Here is a 20,069-nt window from a genome sequence, read left to right on the forward strand (position 1 = left end):
AACCGATACAATATATAATTAGATTCTAGTAGCTTTTTTCATTATTTTGAATAAATTTGGTTTGTGTGAAGAAAAGCACAAAGTTACACAATGGGCTATCTGTACTCTGCTCACCACGTGTATCAGAAAACGGTTTCTAACGTTGTAAGTCTGCAGACAAACCAATGTGCCACTGGAAGGAATTTTGAATAGCAGTTACCACAGTATATATACAAAGTATGCATAAAAATTCTCAAGTAATTTAAAATTAGTCTGAACTTTTTGTAGTAAATAAGTATATCACTGACCAATGACAGATAAAATGATAAAAGAAAGAAGGAAAGTCCCAACAACTTTTTTAAGTTAAAGCCCATTTCTGTACAACCTTCTTATACGGGCATAATGTATCCTGTCACGTGACTGAAACTGTGAAATTCTAGCGAATTCCATTAAATGTATGTAAATACACATGCGCAATACTTCTCCTTGAAGTTAATGCCATTTGTATACCAAACTTAGAACAGGGAAGATGCTTGAAGGGACACTCTCTGTGTATGCATTTTGCCTTATTTTCCCTCTTGCACTCGCTGGAGGGTTATTGTTTCTCATTAGATATTACATCAAGAAAACAGAATGGTGTGAAAATGATGAACGTTTGGATGGGAAAACAATTCTTCTGACTGGTAAGTAATACTAATAATATATTTTTAGCAACAACCAAATAATTAATCTGTAGTTAAATTTGAATAAACAACTTATAATACTGAGATTGTGTTTAACTTAGAACAAATAAGTAAGGAATAGCACTTTAACGAGTTATTGGGTTAGTTTAAATGATATAATTATACAAAAGTAGCATTTAAAACATCCTCTCTTTTCAGTGGAAGAATAAAAACAGTTACTACAGTATATATTTCTTTTCTTGGATATATTCGTCAAATATATAGTTACTTCTGAACGAGAGTAAACCCAAAACAAATCAAAACAATTAAGCAACATAAAAAATTAAAGCAACTGCTGATATTTGTCAAAGCAAAAGATGACTGATTTTCGAGTTTCATAGGTGAAAGGTCAGTCTCATATAGGTGTTAGTCTGTAGTTTGTTGTCTCTTGGATACCGTTTAATTTTAACATCCTCCAAGAACACAATGATTTAGGTTTTAATACTACTCCAAAACAAGGCGTGTTCGTATTTACAATAGAATGAACACGCTTCGTTTTGGAGTAACATCAAAATAGACCGTAACTTTTTTCAAAAGTGAATGCATAAAGAGAATGTTTTACATTGTCTTTCGAACAGGCCTGACGAGAGGGGCGGTCAGGTAGGGCTAGAGTCCCGGGGCCCGGGGAAATATGGGATGAAGAATAGTGTATTCTCATTTTCCTAATATACTTAAGGAAATATCGCAGTACTGCGGGAAATTGCTTTGTCTCACCAGTAAAATTCTTCATACGCCCATGAATGTACCATAAATTTATGAATACTTCAAAAATGGGCCCGGTGACATAATTGTCCCTAGGACCTGAACTGCCTCTCGACGCCCCTGATTGCGAAAAGAAAAGAAACGCAATACCGTAATCTTTTCTTCAGCTGTAGCCGGCTTTGTAGCTTGAATACCTATTCTATATATACAAATCTTTTGGCGCACTTTTGATATCACACGTATTAAAATTCATTAACACATTAACAGCGATATTCTTTATCTTTGCACATGTTCATCTCATCCGCGTAATAAATGCTAAAGTTTCAATGTGGGATGCGATCTACACAGTGATCATTCACCCGTCTGGCACGACCTCGATTTCGAAACCATCCATAATAAACAAATAGTTAGACCAAAATCCAATTAGTAGAAAAAAATATGCTCTATAAATTACTACCGGAATCGATAGTAAGTCGAGCCGAGAAACCGTTAGATGAAGACGACTATTGTCAAATGATTATTGGGTGGCTTATCAAAATTTCAGACCAGTCCATACCAATAGAAGAATAATATACCACTCATAATAGATAACACACTTGCCAAAAATAATAAACATGATAAAAGAACGTCACCACCTAAGGATAATACAGAGACTAATAGAGACCTACACGTCAAACCACATATAAACACACTAAGAAACGAAATAAAACAATTAAAACAAGTTAAAAGGGGATACATAATACCAAACAAGCATATTTACAAATCAACATTTCCAGCTAGCATCATTAACCCTATAGATTCACAACAAAAGCAGTAACAAATATGCTAACAAAATTACAAATACGAACACAAAGGTTATATCTTAGCCTCTTGGAAATAATGTTAAGGGAGATAAGCCAGTGAATAAACCAGAAAACTATCGTCCAATCAAAATATCGACTATCAAAAGTGAACTTAAAAGAATATCTATGTAAAACACGAGTCTAATAACATAATCTCGTAAAAAGCGTCCATTTGCTGACGGAACTGTCTGTGAAGTGTAAGATAGTTGAAAAGTCAAATTAAATCCAATTAATCAAATTAAAAGTCAAATTGGTTTGTTTTGAATTTCGTACAAAACTACACGAGAGCTATATGTACTAGCCGTCCCTAATTTAATAGTTATAAATTAGAGGGAAAGTAGCTACTCAACACCACCCACCGCCAACTCTTGGGCTACTCTTTTAACAACGAATAGTGGAATTGGCCGTCACCTAATAATGTCCTATAGCTGAAAGGGAGAGCTTGTTCGATCTTACGACTCTCAAATTGTGAGTCGAGCGCTTTAATCACCAGACCATTCCAAGCCTATTAAATTAAGATAAGTGGTAAAAAAGCACTAAATGCTATAAGTTTTTACATTCATGGACATGACCCTGAAGCGGGATCATTGTAATTACACTCGAAGTGTTTGAATTCTGATCTCGTGATGTGATTCATCTACCATTTAACTGAAGATTACCAAACCATCAAAGGAGGAGGAACAGATCTAAATAGTATCTGATCCTCTCATATCGTACAAAACACGACTAAACACCAATAAAACAAAAAATTACCATTTATGAGTAACAAATTCATTCATGAGTAGTCACTAAAATTATTGTATGGACTGTGTTTTAATATTTTAGTTTAGAGATTTTGTAATGTTTGGTAGAGAGAGTTTCACAAGCTATTTGTGACACTTAAAAATTCTTGACTGTCTGGATTTGATCTGACTGGAGTTGGTGATCATTATTGAATCTGATATGGTTTACGTTGTCGATCGATTACTGAGATAACGAGTTATTATTTAGTCAGTTTTGAACTTTTGCCATAAATTTAATAAGTAAGCGACCTTTTAGTTTTATTTGTGAATTATAAGTATCCCTCGGTGAGCTTGTAGAACTTGTAGTATAAGAAATAAAACGCTTTCCTTTTTATTAAGTCTACTTGACTTTTCGTTATTTTCATTGAATAATGATAATAAAAATGCACAATGATAGAAACATTTACAACACTATGAAACCTTTTACAGTTTAATGTTAATTTATATATATGTTCCAGTTGAACGTACACGATAAGAAAGCAAAAACTGTATAAAGGACAATGTTACATAATCTTCATCTATCTTTAATAAAATTTATAATGATCTCATTAAATGTTAATTACATACCCTGCTCTGTGGGAGGTAATAATTGGTTGATTTATGTGGTTAAGTGCTTGTTTCTTTAAATCCAAAGCCAAAAGTCTATAAAAAGTGGAAATGTGCCCTATTTCAGAGTATTTTATCCTCATTTTCAAGCAAAAATCCTAAAACAAAATAATCCGTGTTCACTGTGTGACACTTTTCAATTGCTCTTCTAAAACTTACGGTCATCGAGCTAACTAACTTTTGGTGATGAAAGCCAAAATTCTATGAAAGAAAAGTGTATCATATTTCAGGAGCCCTTTTATCCCTCTGTTCCTTCTTGAGTAGAAATCCTAAAATAATATAGCCCATGTACAATGGCGGACATTTTCTATTTACCGTACCAAAAAAGTATGGTAATACAGCTAACACAATAAGAATCATCTTTGTAGTAATAAGTATAATTTTCTAACATAAAGACCAGAAATAAAAGTATGTGTATTCTGTCAGACAACCCGTAGTAGTACAGTGATATGTCTGCCAACTTATACTGCTAAAAACCGGGTTGTGATGCCCGTGATGGGCAGAGCACATGTCGCTCTTTGTGTAGCTTTGTTCTTAATCACACACAACAACATCCTTTCAAATAATATAACTTTCTTGTTCAATGTGTGTGTCTTTGATTATGTGTGAAGAAATAGCGTTACCTATGTTCTCTGAATTTCAGTCAGATAATATATAGGTATCATTTAATGAAACGTTATTTGCAAGATTTGGGCTGTTAAATAATCTGACATTCAGTACTAATAGTTAAGCATAAACCACATTATACTTTTAAATGAATTGTAAGTGATAGAAAACAGAAAATTTTCTTAATCCAAGAATGAGGGTTGAAACCAATGAGTACAGAACAAATAGTTCATGATGTAGCTTTGTGCTTAACAAGAAACAAACAAACAAAACCATCGTAACTAAATTTTATGATTAATTGAAATCTATGCAATTTAAAACTGCTGACTCCTGATGTACTCCTAAAGGCAACACAAGTTACGTAGTGAAATAACTGTTGCTAATATTGGTTAGTGAGTTCGTGATGACGAGAAACCCACTTGAAGTAAAAATGTATTCTGAAGAGGCTGTAAGTAGATTTTGGCAGAAGCAATAAGACATTACTTACTTTACAGAAAAGTTACGAAATATTTTTTTTTTAGTTTCTTTACTCTGAAATAGCAGCATTTCACTGTTGAACTTCATCTTGAGCAAAGAAACAGTTCACCAAGTACAAAATATCTATTTTACATGTTTTAAGCGCAAATTTAATTCAATAAAAGCCAGTTGTAAATTCGAATATCACAACTGCTTCACTAAAGTTTTAAAAGAAGTCTAAGTTATTAAGATAAACAACATACCTAAATAACTTTAAATCCATGTGGTTTAATTAGCTGTGTATTAGGATACTATGATTAGTCATTTTTTGGATCAGATTTTATTAATTGTTTGTTTGTTTTAAATTTCGCACAAAGCTACTCGAGGGCTATCTGTACTAGTCGTCCCTAATTTAGCAGTGTAAGACTAGAGGGAAGGCAGCTAGTCATCACCACCCACCGCCAACTCTTGGGCTACTCTTTTACTAACGAACTGTCCGTCACATTATAACGCCCCCACGGCTGAAAGGGCGAGCATGTTTGGCGCGACGGGGATGCGAACCTGCGCCCTTAAGATTACGAGTCGCACGCCTTAACACGTTTGGCCATGCCGGGCCACAGATTTTTATTAACAAAATTTCCAAAATATTTTATTTGCTTATATACTTCTAGCAGAGGGCAGTAAATATATTTACGATTTAAAATTCATAGTTTCTCAGCAGCTTGTAAAATTATAAATATTTCAGGTTTTTCAAAGTTTCTATTTTAATATTTAAAAGCTAAATTCAAATGTGCATAATACAGTTGCACCACTAACAACACGAATAATTAACCGTTCTACAAAGTAATCGTGTTATATTTCTATACATTTTGTATACAGGGTGAACTTCTTGATGTAAAAAAAAAGAATAAAAATCAAATCAAGTGATTGTTTCAATAACCATTTATACTTAAAACGTAAAGTTATTTGTGTAAGAAAACTCTTTATTGTGTTTAAAGCTTTGTTCTTTAATAAATTATCGGTATATCTTGTAAAATAATGTATTTTTACAAATGTTCACTCGTTCAGTTTGTGCTCCATAACATACTAGGTTTTTCGTTTTTCAATTTAAAATAATGTATAAAAATTTAGTACAAAACAAAGGAATACCTTAACAAATAACAACAAAGTTCTTCAACTAACAAGAAACTTCATGCTTCTAAGATATTGAAATTATGAGGTTTGAGTATTTACATTAATTCGTGTCCCCCGCTGGGACAGTAGTACGTCTGCGGATTTACAACTCTAAAAGCAGGGACTCGATTCCTCTCGGTGAACACAGCAAATAGTCCAATGTGGCTTTGCTATAAGAAAACACACACACATTAATTTGTTTTTGTTGTTGTTCTCTACAGTCTTTGGACTAAAACATACATATATATATATATATATATATAGTATAGATGATGACATGTACACATACCCATAAATACATACGAATACATACAGTAATAGAAATAATTGTGGAAGCAGCTAGTGAAAAAAGAAATATTACTCTAGTTCTCTCCCTCCTCTCTATTGCATGAGAAGTGATTTTAATGTTATTATAATTTCATTGTAATTGGCTTTCATCCAACAAATCAGGCAGAGTCACAACAGTATAATGCCTATAAACCTACAGGCAATTATACATTGCTCTTTAGTAGCGTTATTAACCCTTTCATGCTTCTCATTATATTGGAAAACGTGTATAAATCAAAATGTTCGCTGGTCAAAGCTACTTCATGTTGCAGATTGAAGTAAGATTTTACGTTTCAGTCGAACCTCTATGGAAACTCTGAAGTAGACATGTGAAACAAGCATTCTTGATAACAGAAGCGGTCAAGATAGAAGACTGAAACATCCCAGTAGTGATGTTAAGTAATACAGGGTATTTTTTATGTGATACACAACAACCCAGAAGGGTTCCTGTAAATGATCTAGTTGTAAGTATGATTAATAATGTTATCTCTAGAACAGTAAGATACACGTTAGCACAAAGTATTCTCAAAACCCACAATTTAGAAGGAATAACCAAACCAAAAGGCTGAAATAAGCATCATATTTTCAACAATGATATAAGTAAATCTGAAGGAAAGTGCTTATTATAAATAAATCAAAATTAAAACTGTTTAGCACAATCAGTGTTACTGTATTACAAAACGGCTAGTGTGGGTATTAAAACTTTTATTAAACTAAATTAGAGACCAACGTTTCGACCTTCTTAGGTCATCTTCAGGTTAATAAAATGTTAGATTGTTTATCTGACTGTTTGTCAGTGGTTCTTCTGTATCTACCATTGCTATTATCAGGCAGCCTTATTTCAAATCTTTCATTTCTCTTATTCTCAGATAGTTATTTTTTCATCTCCTTCTCTCTAAGGATGAGCAGCTACTTAAGATCAGTAATCAAATACAAATGCTTCATATTTTTATTAATACGAAAATGAATATATGAAAAATGCGAAATATTTGCATATGAACAAAGCGAATTCTGCTCATGTTAACCTGAAGATGACCTAAGAAGATCAAAACATTGTTTTCTACTTTACTTTAATAAAAGTTTTAATACCCATACCAGCCGTCTTGAGATATATTTTTACTTTAATTGAGTTTCTACCCATACCATCTTGACGAGTTTCTACTCATCACGAATCAATGCCACTTTTCGATAGAAAAGCAATGTCACGGTCAGTGTGAGCTGCATCTCAGTCAATTTTGCTAAAATCTACTTGAAACTGAAGGCACCCCGATTGCTAACAGGTATAGGCAGGTTATACACCATGTCATTCTGTCAGAAATAAAAAATATTTTGGCAGGGATTCATCTTTCAGTAAGCCATTGATCCCAAGTATGCAGCAAATGTAGTGAAACAGTATTTAGAGGTTAAAATAGGCTACCAAAACACTCTAGACTATAGCCTGGCCTGCACAAATTCCTAATATTAATATAATTACAGCTGTAAGAGTTTATGTGAAAACTGTTAAGGTTTAACCATAAAAACAACTTTGGTAAATTTGTCAGTGCGTCAATTAGTTTTTCAAAGCTAATAATTTCATATCAACACACAATTATAATAATTCTGATATAATAATTTTATCTCAACACCCAGTCCTCGATTATAGCATCTTAAAATGTTAAAAAAACATTTGTTTCTTTCCCATTTTTCTGGTCTAACTTTTACATTATGATTTTGTTTTCAGGAGGGAGTTCTGGTCTTGGGCGCGCCCTCTCAGTGGAACTAGCAAAGAGAGGAGCTCGAGTGGTGGTAGCGTGTCGTACTAAAGCACGCCGAGATTCAACAGCCTTTTTTCTCCGCAGTAAAACTGGCAGCTTCAACGTTCGGGTCATGTTCATGGACTTGACCAGTTTAGACTCTGTGTGGGAATTTGCTCGAGAGTTCAACAAAAGTGAAGAACGGTTGGATGCTATTATCAACAACGCAGGTAGAAATTGACAGAAATTATCATTTCTATATGCTGTTACTTCAACACATTTATAAGCTATTGACATGCATACGATGAACACAAAGATACAGTGTAGTTACATTCGATTAAAGTAGACCATTAATGCCCAAAATACCTGCTTCCACCACCACATTCTTATATTTAATGAAGTATATTTTTATCCGTGGTTTGCATTTATTAAATAGTTTATTTAAAACTCGGACAGACTGTTTATCATTCCTGGCACTTATAGAAAATGCATGAAAAACTCCAGACATTTCCTCTGCTGCTGGTAAATTTAACGGAAGTTGACAAATGAACCTATAAATAAACACAAACCGAAATAGAATTTGAAAGAGCATTCCGCCAGAGCTGAAAGTTTAGTTTTTAGCCACCAGGTGCCAAATTACTACAATTTCTAATTTTTTTTGTGTGTTTTTTTTCTTATAGGAAAGCCACATTGGGCTATCTGTTGAGCCTACCGAGGGGAATCGAACCCCTGGTTTTAGCGTTGTAAGTCCGTTGACTTACCGCTGTACTAGCGGGGGGGGCATTTCTAATTTTAAGAGTGTACTAAGTTTTTTTATGAACAAATTAATTTTACAACAACATCCAGAGAAGCTTATTGACCGCTATATAGCAATGGATAAGTAAGTATGTAAGCAGACCTTGTGCTACCTTGGAGGATATGTATTATTGTCTTTAACAAAATAATATTTTGAGCAAAATACCTAAAAACTGAATGGTTTTCATTTTGTGGGTGATATGGATTGAAGTATGAAATATATTGGATGATAAATTTCATATTGTGACAAACCAAGACTTAAATGTTTGAACTGTATTAAATCTCAATGAAGCCCAGTTAAAAATAAAAATTGTTATCCATTAAATTGTATAAATTGAATAAGAGTAGGAGATAACTTGGAATAGATTTGTTTGAATCCACATTTGTCACTTACCACCAAAATAATTTACCTTTAGAGGTATTTAACAGATGGTATTATAGAAGTAATTTGTTTTCTTTTCTAGTCTTACTACCAATAACAACAGATTTTTTTTCAGGCATCCGTAGATTAATATGTAGTTGTCTGGTTTTTTAATTATTTTGCAAATTTACTGATAAGTTGTATTGGAAAATAATTTCAATATAAAACTAATAAAGTAAGAATATTTCCCGTTTTAACCTTATCACACTAGTTAAACTTACATAAGTAATGTTTGTTGCGACATAATCTATTTTTGTAGAATTGTGCGTTACGTAGATGTTAAATTTCATTATGTTATATTGTATTCAGCATTTGTGAAGAAGAACTATAACTCTTAGTTATCTCCTCTGGTTAGCAATCCTGTGTGGCCGAGACTGGACAGCAGATGGATTTGACACCATGCTGGGTGTGAACTACGTTGGTCACTTTCTGTTAACCATTTTGCTCCACGACAAAATGAAAAAGTGTCCAGACAGCCCCACCAGGATTTTGAACGTTGTCTGCGGAGGGTTCCGTAGAGGTAACTTGAAAGATCTAAAAAACCTGGAGGGACAGGGTGAGACCTACTACTCTATAAAACAACACTATAGAAACAGCAAGCTTGCCCAATTTCTTTTTACAAAGGAACTGAGTCGAAGATATCGAGAGATGGGGATTGTATCATTCGCTGTAGACCCAGGTAAGTAAAAGTACTAACAATTCAACGTAGGGACATCACGTAGTGTTTTTTAATAGAAGGATGATAGCTAGTTGTTTTGTCCTATGATCGGTTCTAAGGATATAGAGTTAGGTTAATCATCGGTTCTAAGGATATAGAGTTAGGTTAATCATCGGTTCTAAGGATATAGAGTTAGGTTAATCAAAATTATCAAATCACTAACTGAAAACACTATTAGTTAGTCCGTGGTTGATAAAATCAGATGGTAATTTTAGCGTTCTAGGATCTTTTGCAAAATCCTTCCTCTTCTTTTTTGGTAACAGACCAGATATCTCTCAAGTTTTCCTCGAAAATGATAACTGACTAGACTTTACTCTTGTAGGTCTTGTTTCAAGTGGACTGTATCGTAAACTCACTGGTGTCTCAGGAAAGATCAGTAAAGCGTGTGCAAAAGTTCTTTACCGAACACCAGAAGAAGGGGTACAGACTCTGCTGTATTGTCTGTTGAGTAAAGGAATTGAGACAGAGTCTGGTAAACTCTTCCGAGATTGCAAAGCACATACAGTGAACGTACCTGAATGGGATGAGGAAGCTACTAAGACACTTTGGGAAGACACGTCGAACTTAATCCACCTGAAAGGTATTAAGCTCCGTTTAGAAGAAGAAGAAGACGAAGAGTGAGATAAAACGTGGATATTATTTATTTCTTCCCCCGCCCTTTTTATGTTAAAACGTCAAAGTTTGAAATAAATTTTTGTCGCGGTACTAACATACAGAGAAAACTATTCACTAAAATATCTCAACAAAACTGACCTGATATCAGTGAAGTAGAAAACAACTGACAAAAATAGTGTCAAAAACAATATATATATATATATATATATATATATGAAACCTTACTACTGATTTCACTGAGTAAGGGAAGACGGGGGTAAGTTGGCTACCTTAACTGTGAGTGAGGTTTTCATTAATTAAGAAAAATGTTATTAAAATGTAAAAAGATTTAAAATGGACTCTTTTCTGTCGTGTTATTTCTAATTAAAAAGGTAGATTGTATATAGACCTTTTGAGATACCGAAAAAATCACTTTTTTTTATTAGGGGCCCTTTGGCCTTTTATTGTTTTATAAAACAGATCCAGAACATGGTTTAACATGACCTTCTTCTAACTCATAAAAATTGTTGTTTGAAATAAATACGTCATCGAGCAATGACATTTAAATCGACATGAGCGTCATACAGTAAAATAGCGCAAAAACAAACGTGAATATTAAACATGAATCTAAAATTTACATGGATATTATTGTGTATGGTAAAATGGCTCCGCAGGGAGAAATGTCTTACTCTAAGTCAATCATTATTAAAAATATAATCAGTGAAGTTGAACTCTGTTGGGCCTGGCGTGGCCCAGCGCGTAAGGCGTGCGACTCGTAATCTAAGGGTCGCGGGTTCGCGCCCGCGTCGCGCCAAACATGCTCGCCCTCCCAGCCGTGGGGGCGTTATAATGTAACAGTCAATCCCACTATTCGTTGGTAAAAGAGTAGCCCAAGAGTTGGCGGTGGGTGGCGATGACTAGCTGCCTTCCCTCTGGTCTTACACTGCTAAATTAGGGACGGCTAGCACAGATAGCCCTCGAGTAGCTTTGTGCGAAATTCAAAAACAAACAAACAAATGAACTGTGTTACTTCTAGTATGGCCTGGTGGTGGTTAGGGCGCACGACTCCAAATTTGCAGGTCATAGGCTCGAATCTCCTTTATTGAACATGCTTGCCTTTTCAGCCGGGGGAACGTTATGATGTGACAGTCAATTCCGCTACTCGTTAGTAAAAGAATAGTCCAAGAGGTAGCGGTGGGTGGTGGTGACTAGCTGTCTTTCCTCTAGTCTACCACTACTACATTAGGGACAGCAAGCGCAGATCGCCCTCAAGCAGCTTTGTGCGAAATACAAACCAAACTTCTATGACATGTTCGGCAGGTTATAATTTCTTCATTGTTCGAAAACAACAAAGTAAATTTTCCTGAAATGAATGCGATGTAACCATCAAAATGTTTGAAGTTCTTATTTTACGTAAAACTTGTTTAAACAAGATGAATTTGCAAGTTGACTATATTCACATTCACGTCTGTTCACCAATGTTTTTTATACACAATCATGTGAACAACAGTTACTTATAGTTTACTCTAGATAGCAGCACCTCATAATTAGTAGGCCCGGCATGGCCAGGTGGTTAAAGCACTCGACTCGTAATCCGAGGGTCGGTGGTTCGAATCCCTATCGCACCAAACATGCTCGCCCTTTCAACCGTAGCGGCGTTATAATGTTACGGTCAATCCCACTATTTGTTGGTAAAAGAGTAGCCCAAGAGTTGGCGGTGGGTGGTGATGAATAGTTGTCTTCGCTCTAGTCTTACACTGCTAAATTAGGGACGGCTAGTACAGATAGCTCTCGAGTAGCTTTGCGCGAAATTCAAAACAAATCAAACCATAACTAGTAATGCAAAAAGGATGATCGTTTAACGTTTCTCTAATCATAGAATAATTACATAAAAAATTCATTTAATATACAGACTTTTGCGTCCTGATCATTTAAACTATCAATGCTTAATGTTTTCTCTAAACAAGAGGGAAAAGCTGGAATGCACCATTTTAGGCTTATGTTTAAATGTTAAACTTTCGTAGGGGAGGTCCCTTGAAACATTCACATCCCACCCCATGCGTAAGTTAAAGCTAAGTCCCTGTCATACATACAGTTAAACAGCAACCAGTACACTTGAACTAGCAGTGAAACAGAAAATCGCCCTATGGTTTATTTAATAGTTAGTTGCTACAAATAATGCTACAGTTTGTTTCAAGAACTAAAAAGTACTTGCAACTTTCACAAGATATATATAAAACATGTACTTTTAGATATAATTTTGTTAATTTAGTTTTAACATATTGAATACATGCTTATGGTTTAATGAGTGCCACTCTACTTTGCAGTGTATTCCTATAATATTATTCTATAAATGTTTTCAACATTTCTGCATAAGAAGTTGGAGGTTATTTACTTTTATGACAAAAATGAATTTTTGAACTTTAATCATTTTTTAGCGTACAGGAAAAGTACTTTTAAAACCTTAGTAATTAATTACAGTATTCGATTTTTATTTACTAACCTAGTTAGAATTTTTTTCTTTAAGAAATAAAGAAACGGTAACAAAAATTAGTATTTTCTGTGTTGCCTTAGACGGAAAATAACACGCATAGTTTAGTTAAGCCAGCAAAGTAAACACATTTGTCTGTATTTTATACTGTAAAGGCAAAATCAACCTGCCTGTGTGACTTTATTGCATCAAGGCATTCAAACTCTAAAAGTAAATTATATTAAGTAATAGCAACATAAATCAGTTTAATGCAAAGGGAAAGAACAGTGAAATCACGTTGTTAATGTGTTCTTGTGTTCAATAAATGTTTTAAGTTACATAGATGCATGTTACATGTTTGGTATTATAAATAATAGTTATTTTTATGATTATGGATATTACTATCTACCAGTTACAAAAAATCGAGAAAAATACAACACTGAATAAGGTCTTATGGTATACTGCGGTTGAAACAATAACAGAATAAACCAATTTAATATCATATACGAGGTCTGTTAAAAAAATACGCGGACTGACGTCATAAAACAAAATGTACTTTATTTAGAAGTTACAAGTCTGGGACCCCTTCAAAGTACTCTCCTCCCCAACGCACACACTTATCCCAACGGTGTTACCACTTGTTGAAACAGTCCTGGTACGCTTCTTTTGTAATGTCCTCCAGCTCCTTCGTCGCATTTGCCTTAATCTCGGGAATCGTCTCAAATCTTCTTCCTTTCAAGGGTCTTTTGAGTTTGAGGAACAAGAAAAAATCGCAAGGAGCAAGGTCAGGTGAGTAGGGGGGGTGGGGAAGAACAGTGATCGAGTGTTTGGCCAAAATCTCACGAGTTCTGAGGGCTGAATTTCGCAGCAACGCGATGCATCTTCAGTTTTTCGGTCAAAATCTCGTAACAAGATCCAACTGATATCCCACACTCTTCAACAAGCTCCCTGACAGTCAGACGTCGATTTGCCCGCACCAGGTTGTTGATTTTGTCGACGTGTGGGTCGTCAGTTGACGTGGAAGGACGTCCAAGACGCTCATCATCTTCAATGGACTGTCGACCATCCTTAAAACGTTCATGCCACTTGAAACATGCCGTACGCTTCACAGCAACATCACCGTAAGGCGTGTTAAGCATAACAAAAGTTTCAGTCGTAGATTTTCCAAGTTTAACACAAAATTTCACAGCAAGTCGTTGCTCCTTCAGGTTATTCATTCTGAAATCCTCCAAACGAAAAAATCGCACTTCACTTAAAACCGCGTAGCTAATACACAAATGAAGATATCTCCAATCGGGAAATGGCGTCGTAATCAGCTGATCTGTGCGAACCTAGCGGCACCAAGCGGATTCCCCTGGAACCAACTGGAGCCGCGCAATTCAAATAGTCCGCGTATTTTTTGAACAGCCCTCGTATATATATAACTTGTGTCTGCTTCAAGGTTAATCGTAACGTAGTGTGCAAGTAATGCCCATACGATCCTATTAGGTTTGTATTCAAGTTATAAAATTTCATAATCCACAAGCTGTACTAAAAGTACTAAAACCTCAGTCATATGAAGAAATTTTCAAGTTATAAGACTGATATAAATACAGCAAGAAATAAATAATTTTTGTTTTTATAATCTTAACACCAATTCAGTGTGAAAGTGATAAACACAATTTTCTTACTAATTTTCATTTCACGTAGTGGTTGGAAATATGTAAACTAAGCTGTTACTGCACATTCAGTTGATTACTACACAATTTATAATTTCATTTAACAGTTTCTTCAGGTTTTCATCCAGTAAATTATATCCACAGTCATATTATTTATTTGAGAAAAATTGCACCTCTACACTGGGAATGCTAATTAACAAATTTAAAGCTCTATTTATATATTTGTTATTTTATAAAACCAGAAATAATATTTTATGTATATTTACCGTTCAGTCAATTGTTATAGAGAACCTAGAACGAAACAGAGGCCCGGCATGGCCAGGTAGTTAAAACTCTCAATATGTAATCTGAGGGTCGCGGGTTCGAATTCCGTCGCATCAAACATGCTCACCCTTTTAGTCGTGGGGGCGTTTTTATGTTACGGTCAATCTCACTATTCGTTGGTAAAAGAGTAGCCCAAGAGTTGATGATGGGTGGTGATGACTAACTGCCTTCCTAAATTAGGCACGGCTAGCGCAGATAGCCCCCGAGTAGCTTTGCGCGAAATTCAAAACTAACAAATCATAATAATAAAAACAACTAATAAAACCTTAGACAACATGAGGAAAATACACTACCAGTTAACATAGCTTGTAATTAACTTACCTGACTGACTCCAGTGACACAGTGTATATAACAAAACTGGTGTAATTGTTTCACCGGGAATAAAATATTTGGGATGGTGCTGTTAAACATTTATATTCTATCCTTTATATTGGACTCTGAATTTTGTTTTCTTACGCATGCATTACCCTCCTCATTCTTCTTATTAAAAATAAATTACTTGAGTGAGGATGTTACATCCTTTTACTTTGGACGTTAATCATCCTGAAGAAATAATTATTTTATGTAAATTTGTTGTTTCTTTATGTATTCTTATATATGAAATATTTTAAACGATTTTTTGATATATACACAGATTTATCTGTAAAACCTTTAATACAACATGCTAATCATAAAAGACTATGTTAAAAAGAGACAACGTTCTTATAACAAATATACTCTCAAACGGTGACGTTTTGGATAAGTTAGGGTTCTCTTAGCCCAACGAAAATTAGTTACTCGAAACGTCGTTTCTCTAAACAAATTCGTTTTTCCGATATTTTCTTTTTTAAACACATTAGTTCATGATTATTTTCAACTACTAACAACAGCAGCGGAGTTTGTTTTTTTTCCAACTTTCCTTAATAGTGATAACACCTCCATTTGAATGGTTGTTCCGCTCATGGATAATGCTGCTGTAATAGTTTCTATTATTTGCAGGTTCTTTTGAATACTTCGATAAATATAATGATAAAAAGTCTATTTCACTTAAAAATAACAAAAATGTTTAATTATCCGAACTTCTTGCTCCAAAATTAGCGTAACCAACATTCTCCTATAGGCCTGACTTCACAAATAAACTAGTCTGAAGAGCAACGTCATTTACTTGTTAATTTCGTATCTTTGTTTGTTTGTCGAAACACAAACACAATATTCATAGCACTCAAGTGACTAATTAGCTGTCAGTAACAAACTGATCAAATCGTGCTCTGAGTACTCATTACAATTAACTGAGCAGCAAACTTGCCAAGACACTGGTCTAACTGGCTTTTATATGGCTCATAGCAAGATACCTTAAATCAAATCCAGAGATCAACCTGCCGATGAGAATAGTAAATAAATATAACTCTCTATTGATACTTTTTATAAAGATTAGAATCCACTGTCTTATCGCATGGCTAAATTCACTATTAACGTTATATTCGGCTGGAAACCCGATAATACTTCACGAAGTTCGGGCAGCCGAGGTGTTTAAGTTACTCCTAAATTCATGTGCTACGCTAAGAATGAAAAACAGTCTGTATAAAAAAAATTACAGTAATGAAAGAATAAAAATATAAAACTATATATATAACATTCTAATTAACACTGTTAATTAAAGTAACCTAAGAAAAAGAACAGTGTATACAAAACTTACGAGACACACAAACACTAGCTGCTAGCTTCGAATGCTATCACAGATTTAATGTTCGTTGATTAATACAAGATGAAACCCACAGAAAATTTCATTTCTATGGAATCCTTACTCTACAAGCTCCCCTTTTTCAACTGAAATTTTATACACTAAAATATTTTTATTAAATATAATGAATTACCAATACTAGTTTCCAACTTAAAGAATAATCTGAGAATAATACGTATTTTTTTAAAGGGAGATATATATATGTATGTATACTGTGGGCGTATTTATGTTATTCATCACTAGGCTATAAAAATGGTTATTTATGCTTTACCCATCATGGATATCGAAGCACGGTTTCTAATACTGTAAGTCCGAAGAAGCACTCGAAAGTCATCTACGCTAGCCATTCCAAATTTAGAAGTGAAAAACTAGAGGGAAGGCAGGCAACAACACCAGCATTGTAGTGCTACCGGAGCGTTACTTGGCACTGAAATATGAGTTGAGTTCAGGAAATTAAAAACTAAATAAAGATAACGTATTCAGCATACACCCACATTTTTTTTTTCTCGTAATGTATCTCTCAAGGTGTCAGAAAACACAGGCTTTATTGTATTTAGTGTCCAATGGTAGAGGTCGCTCGGATTTTCCAAGAGCTGACGTCAGACGCTGTGTTACTTCTCCAGTTGAGGAGCACGGGTAAGAACATTAAGATAGTGGAACGTTTTCTGCCACACTTTGCGTGATTATTAAGTCTCTGAAGCAAACAAAAGGTTTTGTTTTTTACATAGATACTGTTGTTTTGTTCTTGTCGAAGGAAAGTTCAGAATTGTGGATTCTCTCGATAATATTCACTTTATCACTAATGTTTGTAGTCTCGATGGTGAGGATTTACGTCTGACGAAATTTGGCAGACTCCGGCACTATAGTATTTAGCACAACACCACTGAACACCACCCACCGCCAATTCTTGAGCTGCTCTTATCGAATAGTGAGATTGACCGTCTCATTTTAACCACCCTTCGACTGAAAGGTCGAGCATGTCCGACGATGAGATTCAAACCCACGACTCGCAATTTGCGAATGGAATTCCCTAACCAACGGGTCATGTCAAGATTAGCTCATTATATTGCTTTAAGGTTAAGTACAAACACTTTTTTAGTCCAACAGTTACTTTCAAACATTTTCCCAATATGCTACTTCGCTTAACAGATAACTTGCTACACGATGTTGTACTCCAATGAGTCAGCACTAAGTTAACGGACTCGAAATGCTAACATCCGAGGTTTTATTCCTCACACCAGACAGAATTCAGATAACCTATTACTTTAAAAAACGAACATTTACATTAAATAAAACAAAAATACTTTATAAAACTTGTAATACACAGGGACTTGCACAATTCTAATACAATTTGAATCATTAAAAGTAAATTCAACAGGGCCATTCTTCAATACTATTGACCAAACACAGATCAGTAGTTAAACTACAGGTCTGCTGTTAGAGGATTATTTATGTCTATCTCCTCTGAACAAATAAAAAAAATCATATTAATACCAGAAATAAACGACCTTATAACATCAAAATGTTGGTGTTTTTTTTACATTAAACAATCAACGTTTTGCTTTACACCTTCTTAGAAGCGTTTACTAGAACACAAATCGTTTGTTTCGGCTTTTGTTTTAGTGAACACTATTGAAAAAGCCATAAGGCGAAAAGCTGAATGTTTAATTAAGTAAGGAACAACAGTTTGATGTTATAAGGTCGTTTATTTCTGGTATTAATATGCCTTCAATACACCTGTATATACTACAGAAATTAAAGAAAAAAATTAACTCGCCGTGAAGCCGTGAGTGTGTTATAAGGGTAACAGTTAAATTTTCCTATTCGGTTAGACAATTGTACTGTTTATTAGCTACTTTCTCTCTAGCCTGTCAATTCAAAATTAAGGGCAGCTTGCCACATTAGACTTGAGCAACTTTGGCGAATATCCGGAACAATTCAATACCACAGCTTATCTGGTGGCCAGACTACAATCAAAGTATTGTTCTCGAAAACCTTGGCAGCATCCCACAACAAAGTGTACATTGAGCCGCAATAAACTGTACTGTGATATTTTAAGCGAAGCATTAATATTTCAATAATTTATCACTCTAACGGCTTGACAGCGTACAATATAGGTTGTTATAAAGTAAAATTTCTGAAGTTTCTTTAAAAAAATTAACATTAAATAACTTTTTATCCCTAACAAAAATAATAACAATTATATTTTATTTTTATTCAAATATATAACAGTGACTGAACTCAGTAAAAAAAGCTAAATAATAAGTCATCGACGAAGTATCGTACAATACTAAGACTTTTCACATATCAATAAAGAGTCATACGACGCCAGTACAGAAAACTGTAGCATTTTCTTATATATTTTCGACAGTGTGTTTATACAGTTTTGTAAACTTCGACAACGAATGTTTCTAAACACACACACACATAACCATCGCTTCTGTTATATGTTTAGTTTATTTATCTATTTAATTATTTGGATCGTCGATATTATCTGTTTTTAATTCCCAATTGAAAACGTAATGACACGATTTTACTAATAAACAGAGTTAGTACTGATTTTTAATCGATAAACTGTTATTTACATTATTATAACAATGCGTCATTTAGAAATTAACACAGTATTTGAAATATCTGCTTTTAATTCTAAAAAAAGTCACTATTGCGGACTTATTTGTTTAAATTAACTTCTGTATATTCATAGATGGTGTGTAAAAAAGGGATCTATAACACACGTTTGGGACGAGTAAAACGATACATTTGTCTCACGATCACGTGGTTGTAACATTTCTTCTCTCTATGACATTTGTATTTGTATTTCTTAGTGACAGGAGAGATCATGATTCAATAAACAGCGCAGATCTTGATTCAATAAATTACTGATAACATGATCTCGGTACTCTAGTTACAGAATTTAGTTTGTTTGTGTTACGTTAAGCACATAGTTACACAATAAGCCATCAGTTCTCTGACTACCACAGGTATCGAAACACAATTTCTAGCGTTGTAAGCCCGCAGACATACTACTATGCTACTGTGAAGCACGGAAGTTGGACCAATCCTTTTCAGTTTTATGTTAAAATAAGCAATGCTCTTGTTTAGCCATAGAAAAGACAAGATAATCAGCTATGTTGTCGTGTGAACACCTTTTACAGTATAGCTGACAAAATGTGATTATGTTTAATTATAATTTTCATAAAGCATTGATATTAAGCCTTTTATATATTTTTAAACCCTACATTCTTTAAGTGGTCTTTTAAAAATTTTCATCAGTTAGACAAGTGCATAATAATAGTATTCTAACCACACTATATTCGCCATATTCATTGCCGACGACACGTTTTGCCTGAAGAACTTTGGATTGAATGAAACACGTCATCAGTAATAGATATTTCAACTACATTGTATTCACCCAATTAAGTAAATAATTTAAATCATTGA

At 34.3% G+C, this 20,069-nt stretch overlaps 1 protein-coding gene and 1 long non-coding RNA gene across 9 annotated transcripts in view; one reads left to right on the forward strand and one right to left on the reverse strand.

The window, feature by feature from the left end:
- The window catches only part of LOC143239348 (uncharacterized), a 40,328-nt gene extending 23,197 nt beyond the window's left edge, over positions 1 to 17,131 (reverse strand). For 4 of the 8 annotated variants that reach the window (XR_013021134.1, XR_013021135.1, XR_013021137.1 and 1 more), the window contains exons 1-2: positions 16,900 to 17,131; positions 5,929 to 6,038 (exon numbers count right to left, since the gene is read on the reverse strand). This is a non-coding gene — a long non-coding RNA (uncharacterized LOC143239348). Of the gene's footprint in view, positions 1 to 5,928; positions 6,039 to 16,583; positions 16,784 to 16,899 lie in introns of those variants that run through there. The other 4 variants (XR_013021138.1, XR_013021139.1, XR_013021140.1 and 1 more) reach the window with 2 other exon arrangements.
- On the forward strand, positions 137 to 13,268 carry LOC143239346 (retinol dehydrogenase 11-like). The gene is made up of 4 exons (XM_076480337.1): positions 137 to 662; positions 7,916 to 8,158; positions 9,500 to 9,823; positions 10,185 to 13,268. The coding sequence occupies exons 1-4, from the start codon at positions 509 to 511 to the stop codon at positions 10,481 to 10,483; spliced, it is 1,020 nt and encodes a 339-aa protein (XP_076336452.1). The 5' UTR covers positions 137 to 508; the 3' UTR covers positions 10,484 to 13,268.
- Positions 17,132 to 20,069: the final 2,938 nt, after the last annotated feature.

Source organism: Tachypleus tridentatus, chromosome 13, assembly GCF_004210375.1.
Source record: "Tachypleus tridentatus isolate NWPU-2018 chromosome 13, ASM421037v1, whole genome shotgun sequence".
NCBI lineage: Eukaryota > Metazoa > Arthropoda > Merostomata > Xiphosura > Limulidae > Tachypleus > Tachypleus tridentatus.